At 37.9% G+C, this 14,289-nt stretch overlaps 1 protein-coding gene across 2 annotated transcripts in view; it reads left to right on the forward strand.

The window, feature by feature from the left end:
- Window positions 1–14,289, forward strand: part of cdh4 (cadherin 4, type 1, R-cadherin (retinal)) — a 258,635-nt gene that overhangs the window by 100,839 nt on the left and 143,507 nt on the right. For both annotated transcript variants that reach the window (XM_089125292.1, XM_089125293.1), the window contains one exon: window positions 2,573–2,596. In XM_089125292.1, coding sequence (XP_088981418.1) covers window positions 2,573–2,596 — 24 coding nt within the window. The remainder of the gene's footprint in view (window positions 1–2,572; window positions 2,597–14,289) is intronic.

Genomic DNA, 14,289 nt, shown 5'->3' on the forward strand with positions numbered 1-14,289 from the left:
ACAATGGCTTTACTTTGGGTTTTTGTGCTGTATGCAGGCATTGACAGAAAACACTATTGAATATGAAGCGGCGTCATCTGTATTTTCAGAGAGAGAAATAAATTGCGATGACCTTTCCATTTCGAAGATGTATGAAAGAGTGCATGTATAGTCACCCAGCAAGAGTGATTTAAACACATAACGGGAGCTCGTGACTCAAGGGAACAGACAGTGTGTAGACAGGAAAGGCTGAGTGGGTCCTTGGAATGCTGAACATTTTTTATACAATTATTTTCTGCGGGCAGGTGCTGCTTAATTGAACCTAAACGTGTGTCTGCATCTCGAATGAATCATCAGCGAAAGAGTCTTTCTCAGTTCATTATTCAAATGAAGGAAGTATAAGACTTCTTTCAGGGTAGAAGCAAGTTCCTTGATGTTTTACAGTTGGCTAAGCCTGCCCCGTACGTGCTGGGAGTCTGAAATCGTAACAGTGATTGTTAGTCATCTCCTGGTGAGCGCTACAAGGTTTAGGCATGGGCGAGAGTTCAGACACAGCGTTAGAGTCTGCATCCATGCCAAAATGCCCAGATTGTGTGCCAATGAGTCTGCGTGAAGCCTTAGGGAGGAGAAAGGAACTGCCTGAATTCACAGCAGTGGGGGATGAGATGCCGAATAAATGAGAAATTGTTATTCATGTAGAATAAAGGAACATTGTTTGGAAGACCGACTTACATCACTCTGAGTTTTGTCTGTGCGTGATTTTCCACATGCAGAAGTTTCGAAACATGGATTGCGTACTCGCTGTTGAAGTAATGCACGGACTTTGAGACAAAACTTTATTTCAACCCAAAGACGATGTAGTCATTTGAGATGGCTGTTTGAAAATTCAATTCCCCTTTCCTATTTTGCATAGAGAGTGGAGTGGATCTCCATAGAAATATACAACAGAAATTAAAGGGGATAGCCTTGGAAGGGCTGTTTGAGTGTCTAAGCGCAGGGTTATTTATTATATTAAGCAATATCACACAAGCAAGAGTGCTAAACTTAATATCGGCTGTAATTTGGCAAGAAGGTAATATTACTGGTTTAATAGTAACTATAAATGTTGTTTTAACAAATTTATCAGTGTGTTTCAACAGGACTCGTTCATTTAACCCTCTGGGGACGGATTGGGCGGTACCGCCCAAAATGACACACTTTTACAAATGTGTACTTATCTTAAAAACTATTCATGGTGGAGAGGTGCGGTCTTTTTTGCCATCTTCCTCAGATACCGCTGAAAACAGTGATAACTTACCCAGCTTGTATACACACTTCCTTGTTGTGCAATACCACTACGTCAAATGCCAATGAAATCGATGTTGTTTGTCAGATTCACGAGTAACAACCAATAGAAAAATTGCAGATGAAGAAATATTTTACTTACCCAATCAGGGGAAGGTTACAATGACGTATTCTAGCAAATCGGAGGACTCTGTAGCCTTGCAAGGGGTGGAACTATATAGTAAGGGATATGACAACAGTGTTGAGTGGAGGAGACGACAGAAAGCGAACGGATGCGTCGAGTATAAACAAGGCTTTATGGAGCGAGAGCGCGCTGAGATTTATATGAGAGAGAGACAGACGAATTATATATATATATAGAGAGAGAGAGAGAGAGAGAGAGAGAGAGAGAGAGAGAGAGAGAGAGAGAGAGAGAGAGAGAGAGAGAGAGAGAGAGAGAGAGAGAGAGAGAGAGAGAGAGAGAGAGAGAGAGAGAGAGAGAGAGAGAGAGAGAGAGAGAGAGAGAGAGAGAGAGAGAGAGAGAGAGAGAGAGAGAGAGAGAGTTTTTGTTCAAAAACTGTTCACTATTGTTGTGTGATGTGTGATTCTCAGAAATAAATGACAAAAATTGAATTTCCGTTTTTGAAATTCTCTAGTATATTGTATGTTTTTCACTCATACTTCCTTTATAAACACATTACATGCATGCTTATGTTAGCTTAGGGTCTTCTGAATCCATAGATACCAAACACATAGTGTCCCATCTCCATTACACATAGTTCATACTGTAAGCCCAAATGTAAAAATAGAGAAAATGGACTAAAAATGCCCCAGAGGGTTAAAATGACTTGATTTTTAATGAATAAATCAGTGTCTTTGAATTAATTGGCTAAATGAATGACTCAAATGACTTAGTCGGCCAGCCATAATCCCAGCAAACACAGAACGTTCCCCTAACGTTCCCGAATGGTCCCATGAGGTTACATTTTTGGGAACCAAACAAGAACGTTATAGGAACATTCCATGTATGTTATTTTTTGGTTCCATTTTTATAACGTAAGGAGAATGTTCCGGGAACTTTCCCTTAACCTTAACCAAAAACTAACGTTCCCAGAACCTAAATTTGTTTTCTGGGCTAGCACAATGATTGGAAATCAAATCTGTCTCTATTAGTGTCGTAAAATGTTATGTTAAACCTTGTGTGTACATATTTCCAAGGTTTGTTGTGCTGAATCATGTCGGTTGATTTGTACTACTTGCTGCTAATATCTATGTTGTGTATAAAAGTTGATTTCTTCTTCTAACCATCTCTGTTTTCTCTCACTTGTAGATACCCTGCTGTCATCTGGCCATGGTGAGTACTTGAGAAATCTGTTCCCTGATACAGCTCTGCATGACTCTGAATGTGCCAGATTTCAAATGTGATTATTGTTTCTCAATGTTGGTCCACAAACGCTCGTGACTCCATCCGACCGGAGCATCGCTGCGGCAGCAGATGTAAAAAAAAAAGAAAAAACTCCTGAAATTTACATTGCATACTTTCAGGTCGGTTGTCTGACACTGAGAACCCAATCTTTGTTAGTGATTACTGAAGATTCACCTCTGCTCCCTTGGATCTGTTCGAAGTTTCAGAGCTGGCACATTTTCCCAGCATGCTCGTTCATTCATTCGCGACTCGGTCAATCACCCCTCGCGGTTCTATTGTACGGTTCACACGTGTTCGGTGCGGTCCGGCTGATTGTTGAAAGATGAGACGCTTTCCCTGTGAGACCCTGACAGACCTCTTTTTCATGTACATTTGACTCCATGGGGGGCCATTTTTAGATTCTATGTTTTTGCTATTGAATTGATGCTCTTATAGAGCCTCGTTGGAAGCATGTGCGGGATATAATGGACTGCGTGACAAGCATATAGTCCACCTGCAGAGCTGCTTGGGCCACAGGAAAATAACACCTGCGCTGATCATTTCCACATTCGTTTAGAGACGGAGAGAAAGAGAGGGAGGGGGGAAAAAAGCATTGCAGAGTCTGCGCTTAAAGGGCAGTCCTGTCCTAAACTCGAGCTGTATATGTTTTGCACTCAAAGCACACTCGCCCACAATGCTTTGTGGAAACAAGATGTGGCACTGGGTTCAGTTTTTTCCGTTTACTCTGCACTTTGCACGAGAATGGGATATGTGCAGGCCAGCAGGGTCTGTATTTCCAGGCCAGCACATTTAACTTTTTTTTTGCCAGTGATCTTTTGTTAGTCGGTAAGCTGGTACAAATAGTGTTTAGCCCTTCAAGATTTCTGCAAATGCGCCATAATGGATAATTATATGGCTCATGCAAGCACTTTGAATAGCTTGAAAAGGATGTGAAAACTCTCTGCGGACCAGGAAACTTCTTTATTTTAGTATTTAAGGCAAGTTTTACTGTGTTTGTGTGATGTTGTGTGGGCCATATGGTTGAAGCGATGTAGAAATATGTTGACGACATCATCTTGACAACAGTAATGGTGACGGTCACTGTTTAGACAGCAGACATTATTCCTCCGGCTGGCTTACATGAATGCGTTCGCACTAACACACTCTCCCCTCCTGTCGAGAGCCATGAGCGTGACTCAAAGTAGCTAGACCGGAGGTGCCACATACCTCACGACACACACATACGCAAAACTGCAGGAATAAGTGGCTATATACAGGACAATACTGTAGATGTTCGTATATTCATATATTTGATGGGCTTAAATTTGGGTCATGATAATTTATCACAATTTCCAACGTTAAATTAGAGTTTAGTGAATTAAAATGATTTCTGAAGACTGAAGAAATGGATTAATGTGCCATAATGGAAAATAAATTACATTTAAAATACTAAAAAAAGAAAACAGTTATTTTGTTAAATGTGTTTTTACTGTACCTCTGACCTCTTTATGTCTTTATAGTTCCTGTTTAACATCTAATCGACATAGCTCTCCTTCAGTGTGGTTTACTTAATAAGAGTTTTCGCATCCGGCGTCGTGATTTACTAATTTATTCCAGACTGAATTCCTCCTCCGTCATGTCAAGACCTTAGCCGACATCTTGTATCACCTATAGAACATGTTGGCTCTGCATTCACACAAGTCAATAGTTTATATGGGTGTTTTTGGCTGAATGTTGCTCTTATTCTCTCTGCTCACTGCCTCCCCTCATTCTTCACCATGAATACCGGTTGATGGCTTAACTAAAGGAATGAAAGCAGCAAAGGAGGTGAGTGTTAAAGAGATGGAGGATTGAAGATGAAAAAGTAAATGAAGGAGAACTCTGTGTCCTTGGCCTTTGTGTGGGACTGGCTGAACTCTGTGGATTTGATGACAGATTGCTTTACATCTGACAGCTTATGTGCGCACCTCATTACTAAAGAGAATGTGAGATTTTCTATATCTTGTTTTTTTTTTTTTTTTTTTTTTTCAAACAAGTTTCAGTTTGTCCTTCATTACCATTACTCTTGTATTTGAGGACTTTATCTTTGGTGGTTTGTTTGGTATAAACTCAGTGTATGTTCTCTAAAATGGGGAGGCTTTTGTTTATTTTTGGCTTGCTAGACCAGATGGTTTTTAGGCCTGTCTTTGATGCCAGAAATAGTATAAAAAGGATAAGACAGACTAGGGATGGACGATTAATTCAAAAGTAATCAAAACCGAAATTCAGGTTTGTCAATTGTATGTTTTAAAGGCTTGCTAGTTTGAACATTTAAAGCGATTTTACACCTTCCAAGAACAAGAGTATGGTAAACATCTCACTTCAGTGCTCACGAGCTGTTTTCTGTGACACAGAGAGCCGGGCCGCGTCATGTCTCTGACAATGCGCGAGCCTTGTTGCCAGATCCATTTCACGTGTGTCTTCACTAAACTTTGTCAATTGTATGTGTTTTAACGCTTGCCATTTTGAACATCGAAGCAATTTTGGACCATCGGATATGTATCATTACATTGGTACTATTACGCGTATGCATTGTGGCACACAAACGCATCCAAAGAACCAAAAAAACAAAAACAAAATAGTCATTCATTAATCGCAATCGAGGTAAAATGTTCAATAAATTAAGATTTTGATTTGAGGTCATATCATACAGTCCTAGGACAGAACATTCCTATAAAAAAAAAAAAGAATGGGAGAAATCGCAATGCATAATATGTGGCTAGAAGTCCAGCCTATCAGTTTAAAAGGAGCAAATTGCCTTTTTTACTATGCTTTAGTGGGTCTAAAAAATATGTTTAGTTTAATATCTAAAATTAAAAATGTAATACAAAATACCATTCCAAAGTTCTTGAAGGCCAAAAGTTGGGTTCTTTGAGTGAAGTTTGTATGAAGGCTGCATTTATTTGATCAAACAATATAGTAAGAACTGTAATACTGTGAAATAATATTACTATTTAAAATAACGGTTTTATATTTGAATATAATTTAAAGTATAATTTATTCTTGTGATAAAAAGATGAATATTCAGGATCATTACTCCAGTCTTCAGTGTCGCATGATCCTTCAGAAATCATTCTAATATTAGGTGCTCAAGATTTTTTATTATTATTATTAACAATGTTGAAAATGATTGTGCTACTTAATATTGTTGTGGAAAACAATATTTTTTTCAAGATTGTTTGATAAATAGAAAGTTCAATATTTCAAAGGATTGACCCCAACCTTTTGAACAATGGCTGCTCAAGAAGCATTACCAATATGGCCGCCAAGTGCCTTTGCAATGTTTCACCGGAATCACCTCCATTGCAAATTCTATCTGTCCATTGCTATTCTTTGTCTCTCTCTCTCATTCTTTCTATCCACTCACTCGCTCGCAGTTTAATTGCCGCTACCTGAGGTAGGCCTAGGTGTAATTGTTATAGTAGAAAGTGCCTTGGTCGGCTGGTTTTAAAGCCTTTTATCTGTAATCTCCCGATTGATTATGCTTTTTTCTGCCAGCCGAGCAAATTGTTCAAACCCATCAGGTGCACGGCGGGGAAAAAACAGCGAAAGAGGAGCTTCAGCTGTGTAACAGCCAAATCACAGAGCACATCGGCTAGAACATCAAATTTAGTGACAGACAACACAATGCTGCTTTTTAGTTTACACACAGAGACAAATGAAACACAGATGTCTTCCTTGATTTCTCAAAAATTGAAAAAAAATGGGGGAGATTAAATAGTGTGTTATCTGTACTTTAGAAAAACTAAATATGGAAATGATTTTTGGAGTCGTGTAATATATCAGAACATTATTTTGGCTGGAAGGAATTGCAGTGAATGATTCTACACCGTTATTGCAATTCTGCAGGCAGTTTCACAGTCCACCTAGTTTGATCAATATCTTATTCAGCGCTGTTGTATTTTTTAAATACAATACAGTAATGAATGCCACCACCCGGGGGACTTGGCGTAGCCTCTTATTCTGCATATCTGTCTCAAATGGGCCCTCCTGTTAGCCTGTCATAATGTTAAAAAAATGCCATGGTAGGAAATGCATTAGTCTTGAGCATTAGATTTTAATACAGCGCTAAGGAGCGAATAAGAGGAACTTAATAGCTGAGGTTAATGTGGGTGTGATCCAGAACCAGTTGACAGAAATGAAGACAGATAACTAGAAAAATACAGTTAGTATGCCGGTTAAAATCCCACCCTCCTTTATGTTTTTTTCTCTCTCTCTCTCTCTCTCTGTGTGTGTAGCCATCTTCCCAGGAGAGCTATATCTGTCCTGCTAATAGGTCCACCATTGGAGTGGCTCTCTAGTAGTCATGCAGTGAGGTGAAACGTCCAATTTGGCTCTCTCTGGTGGAAGCACTGTCCAAACCCTAACCATCATGTTAGCATTGTGGGATAGAGATGCTGGTTGTAGATTGGCAATGATATGACAGGTGCTGCCTCTGCAATTACGGTAGGTTTTAGTGTGTTTAAGTGTAAGTGTGTGCGGGTCAGGTTTTGCCCATACATTGTGAGGACCAAATGAACCCCAGGACAGTATAAGGAAAATTCACCTACAATGTAGGGAGAGAAAATGGATAATATACTTAGTAAATAATGTAAAAGGGGTTATTTGAGGTGTTTAGATTGCGAAAAAATGGTTTTAACGGTTCTTTTTGATACATATTTTATGAAGTTTATTGAGGATTGTGTCTTTCAAACACATGAAGCGTTTTGTCTTATGGGATTTTTGGGGGTTTAATGAAAATGTCATTTGTGGTGTGCCTTCAAGCAAAATGAAGACCGGTGTTAGTGCAAATGGATTAAATGGCACAGGATTTATCGCATAGGATTTATAAATCCTGAAAGTATAGAAGCGGTGACTGTCTGTACAAATTATTATAAATTAATACAGCGGGGATTGGTGTTGCTGTTATTTAGGCTGTTATGTGTGTGTGTGTGTGTATATGTATACAACAACATGCAATATGGTTGATAGATTTCACAAGTAAACTTTTTTGGGGATCTTAGTAAATTGGGGCCAACGAGTTAAAACATCTTTATATAGCTTCTCAGTATCTTATAACAGAGTTTGTTTCAGTTAATTGTTTGACACTCTGAGTATTTAGGGAACTGCTTTTTTTTTTAACGATTTTAAAGAGTCACACATTACCTCACATTATTTGCCAACAGTTGTTGCCAGCCATTTGATCACAGAACGTGCTGCTTTCCGAGAGCATGTGTGTGTGTGTGCGCGCGTTCTTGCCCATCTGCATGTGTTTGTTTGCTCTGCTTTTGAGTTCCAATTAAAAGCATCAGTCCTTTTGGCATTCCTAGCTCCTTAAGGAAATAATCTCATATACATAAGCACAGGAGGCATGGCAGATGGTGTGATAGAGGGTTACCACCAAGTGAACTGTCACTTAGGAACACAGATTTATAGTTTGTGATTCAACACTGTACTTTAATTTAGCTCTCATACAAATGGAAGACCTTCCACTTCCTCTTTGTTATTCTTATGGTGAAAAGACTTAAGACGATGACACATAGTTTTTGAATATACAAAGAAACACACTGGTAAATACATTCCACAGAGCCGCAGCTGCGCTAGAGCTGCACATCTGCTCTGCTCTAAGTCTAAGCTCTACATCCAGACTGGAAAAACAGTGGCAAACTGCATTATGGCTTATCAGTCGGTTCAGCTGGGCGCAGGTTCAGGAGCTAAAATAAATGTGTAGTTCGTAGGTCCTAAAGTGAGGTGGACAGGGAAGGAAAATACACTATTTAGCTACGAGAATGATGGATGAACAGCTTGTGGTTTTTACCTTAGAGCTTACACCTGTTCATGCGGTGGTCCAAGCTGACAGCTTTGGGCTTGACGGCTCTCGGCCATGTGGACTGTTATTCAAGACAATTAATTAGCCAAATTTGATCACACCCAAATACATTTTTCTATAATGGTAAATTATGTCGCATAACTTTGGCCCTTAAACCCAACTTTCAGAATTTAAAAAAAAATATATATATATATTTTTTTTTAAAGAAGCCATTTTCCTCTTCAGGATTGTTGGCCTATCCCTCAGTGTAGGTGATTTCAGGTTTTACTATCCTTCAGGGCACATTTGGTTTTTGGGAACACAGATTGTGAAATACATTTCCCTGTCGTTAGGCAAGGCGAGTTTATTTATATAGCACATTTCATACACTATGACAATCCAAAGTGCTTTACAGAAAATAATGAAAATGAATCACAAAATAAAAGCAAGGAAAATAAAAACAGTTATAAAATAAATTTAAAGGGATATATGACACAGTTGTAAAATGAATTAAAAGAGTAAAACGATGATGCATAGATAAACTTCTCATCTGGCAAAACAAAACTCCCAGTTTTACTCTGATATTTTCCCATGGTGATTACACAGTGTCTGTGGTCTTCCGGCACGCCTAAGAAATCTATGGGATGTCTCCGAAGGACCCGATTTTCCCTTAAAAGCTCTAGGACTGACTGACGGGGTAACCTCGGGTTCACTAACCCATTAGTCCGCACCCCAAAAAACCCATTTGGTCAGAAGCTCTAGGAATGGAATCAGTCTCGTCAAACTCACAACTCCACTACAGACCCATGTCAATCTGCATGGTTTCATCACTTAGGCTTTGTCAAGCTTTGCTTCTTTTTATGTGTTATATGGGTTGTTTTGCTGTTTTTACTTTTCTTATTTGTATGTTTAAAGCACTTTGGTCTGTCTAATCGGCTGTTTAAATGTGCTATATAAATAAATGAACTTGAACTTGAACTTAAGTTCCTCTATTAAGTAATTTTTTTTGATTCTTAACTAGTTCTCAGTGCCATTTGAGTTCAGTTTAGAATCAAAACTAGGAATACAGTGCAATCAGCTGGACATACAGTGGATACGGTTATTTAAAAGGTAATCGGATTATACATTAATAAACTTCTCATCTGGCAAAGCGCCAATGTATCATATTTTACACTTAAAGTTCGCACCCGAGATTGTAAAATCAGTCGAACCCCAGTGTGCACCAAAAGTGCTAATGTGAAAGCAATGTAACACTGCTATGAATAGGTAACATGTTTTTGGAATATATAGAACTCTTTTGAAAACTTTATTACATTTTATGTACAGTATAAGAGCATACAGAGCATCACTAATTGTGAAAAGTGTTGATTACAGCATTATATTTAGATCTGAATGCAAAAAGAGGTTTCGGCACTGAGCATTTTAGGCGATTACAGTCTGTTGAGTGCACAAATTTAATGATCTAACCATAACACTGTAAAAAAAAAATTGATCAATAAGTTATGACAACATAATATGTTTTTACATTGCTTCAACTCATCAATATAAGCTAAACAACTTTCAACTTTTTTGATAAGCTATACAAGATTCAACTCATTTTTAAGCCAGTTTAATGTAGTTTAAGTTGAAATGACTTAAACATCCATGTTGACTGTATTTAAAAATTTAAGGCAGCAACTTAAACTTGCTTTCATCCTAACTAACAGTGCAAAAATAATGCATATAAGAGATTGTACACAATATTGATATAATCTTTTAGAGTACATGTGATGAATGTCAAATGTTTAAAGATAATAAAATAATAATAATCATCAAATAATGGCCCTTTAAAATAGTTTAAAGCCATTTGGGCAGCATAAAGTGGTTACAGCAACTATATATATATATATATATATATATATATATATATATATATATATATATATATAAAATAATACTTACAAAAATAAAGAATTGGAATGGTTTCTTAAGGATAAAAGGATAAAAGTTACAACAAACAAATCTCTTGGCAAGTGATATAGTTCATTTGCCTGACTGCAGGCTGTTTTTGGTTGCCAAGCAACATCGAAATTGCAAGCCACATTAATAAAGAACTTATCTGATGATACATATATCACCCAAAGGCTGAAATTCAAATGTACTGATGTGATTCCGTTTTGATCGTGAACTTTTGTTGACCTGAACTCTGAATTTTGCTGAAAGCTTGTCTACGTGTTCTCAGGTTGTAACCGTTTGTATTGTGTATGTCATGTCCTTAAATTGAAAGGGTAAAGAGTCAATTTAGACTCTATGCCGAATACTTTCACTCCAACTGCTGTTTTAACACAGGCTCACACCACTTATTCTCTCTCTCTCTCTCTCTCGCTCTCTCTATCTCTCGTTCAGAGGCGGTCTAGCATTCAGGCCTATGGAGATCAACTTTGTCCAGACAAATCCCTACACAAATTAGATAGCAAAAGCCATTATTACATCCAATGTCTTCATGGCACTCCCAGCAGTTAAATTACAACCTTTCTGCTCCTGTTCACAGTCAAAGAACAAAAGGGAAACCATTTCCATTACCGCCAGTCTGTCCCTTTTCCTCCTTTCTCTCTAGATGGGAGGAATAGAAACAAGCCCCGTTTATTAGATGCTTAGGTGGTATCAAACATGCCTGTTAAGACTTACAAAAAAAAAAAAAAAAAAAATGATGGGCAGTGTGAAAGAGAAAGCTTTTCATAAACTAAATTATATTCCACTGACTCAAAGCATTGAGAGAGCAAGCTCTGTTCTCACGGCTCAGACGGCAGGCACGTCACACACACACATGCTTGAAAATCTTCACTTTACTTTCCTGTCAGATTTTCTGAAGCAAGTCATACTTCAGGTTCAAACTTCTGCTTTGCTGCTTTTGTTTAACAAGAGAAGTGCTCTCCACCTAAACAAATTGTCTGTCAGTCAAAAGAAAACTAAAGCTTTATATTGCGGATTAATGTATTGAGTTCCGTTTTATGTTTCGGCGCGGACCTTCTTTCATTGTGTAAACATACAATACAGACTACAACGACATTTAACATCAAGCTGTCAAGAACGGTTTTTCTTTTATTGTTCTACAAAAAGCAACCGCTACTGCTTCTGCTTCAAACTTTTTTTAATAGCAATAGTATAGCTTTTCCAATAAAGTTTGACAAGCACAACTGTTAAAACATACCCTGCTAGAAAGTTTTTGCTGTCTGATCTCATTTATGTAAGTCATACTTCAGGTTTTACATCCTCCTTTTGTATTGAAATGTTTGGTAACACTTTAGTTTAGGGTCCAATTCTCACTACTTACTCGCTGCTTATTTACATGCATATTACTGGGATATTGGCTTTTTATTGATACTTATAAAGCACATATTAATGCCTTATTCTACATGACAATGTTATGCATCCCTTAATCCTAGACAATACCTAAACTTAACAATTACCTTACTAACTATTGAAGGTGCAATATGTAAAGATTTTGAGTATCTATTACCAGAAATGCAAAATGACATCTATAACTATGTTTTCAATAGTGTATAAAGAACTTACTTAATAAACCGTGATGTTTTTATTACCTTAGAATGAAACATTTATATCTACTTATCCATGGGCACCCCCTTCTATGAAGGTCGACATATTGTGACATCATGTTTCTACCACATACCTGCGCGTTTCGTTCATACCTTGAAAGAGAAGCTGCAGAAACCTAGAAGCTAGCCATAGACACAGTGAGTAGACTGTGGGACAATTAGCTGATTACTATTATTATATCGGTGCCTTTTGGTAAGTAAAAGAACCGGGGTTGCGATGCCACCGGCTTGGGCCCGTAATCGCTGCTCGCAGCTATATTATATATTAAGACCCTTAATCCTCACCTGACTATGGCTTTGTAAAATTTATCCATGATGTGGTTTATAATGGACTGTGATAGAGAAACAGTGACAATGTAACACACTCTTTGCTTACTCTGGCTATTCTGCTGTCTCAGACGAAGATATGTTTGTCCTGTTTTTGCCACCGTAGCTTCTTCAAAAGGGAGGGGTGAGCAGTGGGCTAAGCCCTAAGTGCAACTCGTTACCGAACCGCTAGAAGTTGTCTGGGTTTTCCCAGGCTAATACATTTATATATCTATGAAACAATAATATTGTTCTGATTTATTCAATTACTTATATAATATAATAATTAATAAAATGAATAACAATATATTTTAAAAATATGAATAGCTTTTTTGTCTGATTTTTTTTTTTAGGCCTGTGTAGTTATAACTACTTTGTTACAAGGTAGTTTGTGACGTCAGAAACACATCAGCGATTTCAAACCTCGTTTTTGAATCTTTGGTTCACTGTTTTAAGGTGACTAGGGGTGGCATTCGGAAAGGCACAAATAACGTGTTTTTTATGAATACTTATTTCAAACAAATAGTTTACAAATATTTGTATTCAGGAACAAGAAAAACTTTATATCTAAAATCTGTGTTTCCTCATTAAACCGCAGTGCGTGATTGACGTTTAGGAAGAGGTGAGTGGGGAAAAAAAAAATAAAAAATTAACTGCATCACTATGTTTGTTGAATAGATTTTTGTATCTTAAATGGGTTCCAGAGGCAATTAATAACTTTTGGGAAGCGGAGTTTGATCGAGAGATTATTCCATGTTCGCACTTCAGAGGCGCCCGCGCCATTGGATGTTTACATAAAAACAAAAATAAATCAAAGAAAATTAAGCTTTTATGTAAAATGGCGCGGGTGCCTCTGATGCGCGACCAATGAGCTAGCCCTACGTCATTACACTTCAGAACCCGACAAGGGGGCGTGACCTTACTCAAATACAAATACAAATACTTTTACCCCCTCAACAAATACAGATACAAATACCGGCTGCTTTGCACACACCTAAGTGTTGACTTATGAATTTGTACATGGTTTATTTAAAACACATCATAGATATAACAACATTAAAAGCTTAATTTTCACCACAGAGGGATTTAAAGGATTAATTCACACAAGGATAAAATGCTGTGCATCATTTACTCTTCAGTTACTCATTTACCTTTACTTTTTTTCTTCTGCAGAACACATCATAAGATATTTTGAGTAAACATGCTAATGTTTGGTTCTCATTTACTGCTGTTGTATAGACAAAAAAAAAGTTCAAAACATATTTTTCTTCACATCTTTGGATGAACTATCCGTTTAAGAAATCAACCACTTTATTCACACTGGACAAGCATTTAGTTTGGTTTTCAAATCCTATCATTTCAATCGACTATTCACTGTCATCTTGCTAGTTTGTTCAGACAGCATTGTCAGTATAGTGCATCTACATTGGTTGCTATAGTAATGATGTAAGCATCAGCACGATGCCTGTGAGGAGCTGTCAGCGTGGAAAGAGCTGATGGAAAAGAGAAAATATTGTCTCTGCTGAAAATATATGTCCATCATGATATTATAAGGATGGAGTTTGAAGCAGATATTTGCTGGGTTTCTGCTGTTTAGACTACACAAAAACGAAATGGATTTGAGTTGGATGCGTTTCTAAACAGTGCCCACGATTTTGGTCCACTGGAAGTTGCCCTTTTCTTCTGGTTCTCTTGGCTCAGTAGAAGACAGCGGCTGTCTCACAGATGCTGATGTTGCGTGCGCGCGCGCAGATCGAAATCTCACTTCTCTCCCTCCCCGCATTCAGACACTCTCCTCCTCAGTCACGCAAATGCTCCCATCACACCGTTCCATCTGCATCACTGTCACTGCTCTCCCTTCATCATTTCACTTGGCAAGTGCACTCATACGTTCATAGACTGCGTACGCAGAT

This window comes from Pimephales promelas, chromosome 21, assembly GCF_988280905.1.
Source record: "Pimephales promelas chromosome 21, fPimPro1.hap1.1, whole genome shotgun sequence".
NCBI classification, from domain to species: Eukaryota; Metazoa; Chordata; class Actinopteri; order Cypriniformes; family Leuciscidae; genus Pimephales; species Pimephales promelas.